We start from the raw sequence: 4,450 nt of genomic DNA, 5'->3' as shown, positions 1-4,450 counted from the left end.
GCTACTTATGTTCCAAAACTATTTTCCAACAAGAAACTAATCAACTACAATAATATCTCATATATTTCTATTTTCATGCACATATTGTTAACCGGAGTATTTATGTTCCACACGATCAAGTCTCATCTAAACATATTGCCAACAATTCCCGTAGCAATGCGCGGAAAATTGTCTAGTTTAGAGAACATTCACACCCTTGCAGGTGGTAGAGAAATGCATGTGTGAGAGAACAATAAGAAACTCCATAGAAAACTAAAATGTATGCTCTGCAATTGCAGTGTGATACTGATATAAAAAGGATCTTCTAAAAAAATACTGATATACTCCCTTTATCCTAAAATAAGTGTCTTAACTTTGGACTAGCTCTAGTATAAATTTATACTAACCTCAAGATACTTATTTTGGGACGGAGGGAGTAAAAGGCAATCTTTATTTCCATGTGTTAATCAAGAGAAACTCGATCCAACGATAGATAGATATACAATATGCCGATTTGATCCCACTTGTCATGGGGATTACAAATTCATCATAGAATAGAAAAAGATTACAAATATTCTGTTATTATTACAGGCACATGCACACACGGTCGATCGCGGCTGCATGCATGAAACGAAAGCCAAGAAGGAAGCATCAGGAAAATCCCTGGCCGCCAAGGCCACGCACGTACACAGCATAGTATGTGTGCGTGATGGATGTGTATTGTTGGCGAGCTCAGGCTTTGTAGCCACCGGCAGTGGCGGCGCCGGCGGGCTTGGCATCCTTCTCGGCTTCAACCATGGCACTGATGGCCTTGCTCAGGGCGGCCTGAAAGACGGCGTACTTTACCTCGGGCGCGGAGGCGACGGTGGCGGCGTAGGCCTGCTTGACGGCGGACTCAAGGGCGGGGACGAACTTGTAGTTGTCGTATTTGCCGCCCGTATTCTCCTTAATGGCCCTGTTGAAGAAGGACTCGAAGGTGGTGAACTTGTGGTCGGCCGAGACAGCGTTGGCGGCGGTGGCGGCGGTCCTGTAGGCGGCGTCGATCTGGTCGATGGTCTTGAGCTGGGGGGCGGGGACCCCCTTGACCTCCTCTTCGGCGGGCTTGACGGCGTGGACCTCGAAGGCGCCGGAGATGACGCGGAGCGACTCGGTGAGACTGGCGACGTAGGTGTCGTACTTGGTCTCGGGGGTGGCGCCCTCGGCGAAGTCGTAGGCGAGCTTGAAGGAGGATTCGAGGCTGGTGGAGAGTCTGGACATGGAGTCTGACTTGGCAGGGGTCTGGCCGGAGGCGGCGGCCTTGAGGGCATCCGCGAAAGCCTTGTTAGAGGACGCGATGAAGGTGGTCTGGAACGCCTTGTACTTGTCGGCCGCAGGGACGGCGGCTGCGGCCGCCACGGCCGCCTTGAAGCCGTTGTTGATATCCTCCATCAGCTTCTGCTCCGGAGTCGTCGCCTTGGGCTGGGTCCCTGGGGCGGCGGGGGTGGCCGGGGCGCCGGGGGCGTAGGCGGCGTAGGAGACGGCCGGCCCCGCCACGAGGGCGACGGCGAGGAAGAGCGCCACCGTGTACTGCTGCACCGCCGCCATTGCGCGCGCTGCGTTGGTTGCCTTGTAAGCTGGCAGGAGGAGAGGAGAGGAGAGATTGTATTGCGTTGTGAGGATGAAGGAGGTGGGGCTTTATATATACACACACATGCTGGCTGCACCACGTACGTACGGCCGGGGGTGGACGACGGTGAGAGGCCAGGAGATCTTCACGCGCCCAAATTAGCTACCAATCGCTCCTCCGCTCAGTCTTCCCGGCTTCCGCTCCCCTCCTCTCTCTTTTCTTGGCCATGACTCTTTCCCTCGCAAAGTGTTTTTTACCGGTGCTGGGAGCTACCGGTGATTCTCTCACCAATGCCTTGCTGTCATGTGTAAAGGTGTGGGACCACATGCATGTGTATATCAAAGTATTGATGCAAATAATTTCTTGTATTTTGGTTTTAAGTCAAATCAATGTCAGATTGATGGGACCCATGTTAGGTGGGAGAGAGAGTCTATCCTGACGTTGCATGTGGTGCCATGGTACAAATCCTTTCCTTTTATTTTCTCTTTAGGATTTGCAATCATTTCTATCTTTTAAACCATACTGTTATTTTTGAAATATTTTATATATTTGAATTCCTCAAGCCAAGAGCTTTAGAATAAGACCAAATTTGGATGCATTTCAAACATGTTTTAATTTCAACATTTCAAATGATTGAAATCAGGTTTCTGAAACAAGCGAAATAGGTTTTTTGAAATAATTGAAATTAGTATTTTTTTTCCATTGATTGAAATCAAATTTGAAATATGTTTTCTCAACTGAGTGAAGTATGTTTTCTAAACTGTGTGAAATTATTTTCTTTAGACGAGTGAATTTTGTTTTCCATACACATGATACATATTTCAGTGTGAAACACATTAAATATAGTGAAATGTGATTTCTAAAATGAGTGAAATCTAACTTTTTTTAAATGCCTGTAATTTATTTTCTGTACCTGGTGAAATGTGAAACTGGCTGAAGGTTTTCTGAAACTGGTGAATGTGAAACTCACTGAAATCCGTTTTCTGAAATGAGTGAAACGATTAAATTCAAACTAGCCAAACTGGTTATTTAAAATAGTAAAAATGAGTGAAATCTGTTTTCACAGTTTAGTGAAATTATTTTTTGAAATGAGTGACATCAGTTTTTTCATATGAGTGAAATCATTTTTTTAACATAGTGAAATGAGTTTTTTGAAATGAGTGAAATCAGTTTTATGAAATTAGTGTAGCCAGTTCTTTGTAACGAATGAAATATATGTTTTTCAAATATGTGAAATCGGTGTTTAAATTTAGTTAAATTTGTTTTTTTTACACGACCGTAATACGTTTTCTCAAATGAGTAAAATTGTTTTTGTAAATGAATGAAATATGTGTTTCGGAATAACTAAGATCAGTGTTCCAAAATGAGTGAATTTAGTTTTTTGAAATGAGTGAAATCACCTTTTTGAATGAGCGAAACCAATTCTTTGAAATGACTTAAATATGTTTTTTGATACGAATGAAATCCGTGTTTTAAAATGAATAAAATTAGTTCCTAAAATGAGTTAAATCTTTGTTTTTGAATGACTCAAATTTGTTTTCTTAATTGTGAAACCAGTTTTTTAAATAAAGTGAAACGTGTTTTTTGAAATGTGTTACATCCATTTTTTTGAAATGCCAAAGCGAATGAAACGGTAAAATTCAAACTACGCTAAATTATATTGAATATTGGTCTTGTTTTAAAGATCTTGTCTTTAGGAATTCAAATATATAAAAAGATTTGAAAAATAAAACATTTATTAAAAAGATATCAATCATTTAGTAGCTAACAAGAAAGTAAAATGTTGGTACTATTTGTTGAGTGGTCTAGAAGTACACATGCATGACTACATGGAAAGGTTGTGGGGCATGTTCACGTATTCGTCCAGGTGGTGTCAGACCAGTATAGAGATAGTATTTCATTCCACAAAAGATTCCTTAGTTTATTAGGCAAAGGACAGTGTGCATCTCGATGTTGTGTTGGACGGCAGATGCTACACCGGTACATCCCGGTTCCGGTAAATTTACTTAGTCGCTCTTTCCCTGCTCTTTTCTTTTTTTTTTACCCAAATTTTAATTTTAAAGGTGTGCAAATAGATATTTTCACACGCCGCGTATGCCCATCTGTATGTATGTACGTATGTATGTACTTCCTCCGTTTCTTTTTAGTCTCCATATAAGATTTGATCAAAGTGTACTTTTGTTTACTTTGACTAAGTTTATAGAAAAAATTATCAAGATTCATAATATGAAATCAGTATTGTTAGATGCATCATGAAATTAATTTCCATACCATATAGCTTTAGTATTTTAGATGTTGATATTTTTTTTCTATAAAGTTGGTCAAACTTTTAAAAGTTTGACTTTGATCAAATCTTATATGCGGACCAAAAAGAAACGGAGGGAGTATGTATATATGTCTGTATGTACTACCTCTGTCCGGGTTTACTAGGTCCCCTGGTATTTTGAGCCAAACTGAGGGAGTGTAATTTTTGTGGCATATAGTTTACATTTTATTAGTTAAATTTATTGATCAAACTTTAGCCCAAAATGAGAAGGGGCCTAATAAACCCGAACGGAGGTAGTATGTACGTATGTATCTACTAGCAAAATATCCGTGTTTTACAAAGGATCTAAAAAAACACAAACAGAGCACTAGTTTGGCATCGACCACACCATATTGGCATGTTGAAATCTTGAAAGAGACATTTGTTTTCAGACGATATGACATAGCACCTAATCAACAATGAAGCAATTTTGTATGACAACTGAAAGAAGAAACGGATGGTGGATCTTTTTTGTGTGTGCTGAAACGGCGTATGTTCAATGAAACACCTGCAGGTGTACCTGAAAAATATATATACGCACCTTCATCCTGGCATATTCC

At 40.8% G+C, this 4,450-nt stretch overlaps 1 protein-coding gene across 1 annotated transcript; it reads right to left on the bottom strand.

Moving 5' to 3' along the window:
* Positions 1–413: 413 nt before the first annotated feature.
* LOC119323700 (pollen allergen KBG 41-like) lies at positions 414–1,570 on the bottom strand. Its single transcript, XM_037597404.1, has one exon. It carries the CDS (start codon positions 1,561–1,563, stop codon positions 712–714), a length of 852 nt encoding a protein of 283 aa, XP_037453301.1. The 5' UTR covers positions 1,564–1,570; the 3' UTR covers positions 414–711.
* Positions 1,571–4,450: the final 2,880 nt, after the last annotated feature.

This window comes from Triticum dicoccoides, chromosome 6B, assembly GCF_002162155.2.
Source record: "Triticum dicoccoides isolate Atlit2015 ecotype Zavitan chromosome 6B, WEW_v2.0, whole genome shotgun sequence".
Classification (NCBI taxonomy): Eukaryota; Viridiplantae; Streptophyta; class Magnoliopsida; order Poales; family Poaceae; genus Triticum; species Triticum dicoccoides.
Note: the sequence above shows the minus strand (reverse complement) of the source record. Positions and strands in the feature narration are given on the sequence as shown.

Bases quoted from the DNA above. Each gene is read 5' to 3' on its own strand.
- LOC119323700 (XM_037597404.1), bottom strand. From the start codon at position 1,563: ATGGCGGCGGTGCAGCAGTACACGGTGGCGCTCTTCCTCGCCGTCGCC.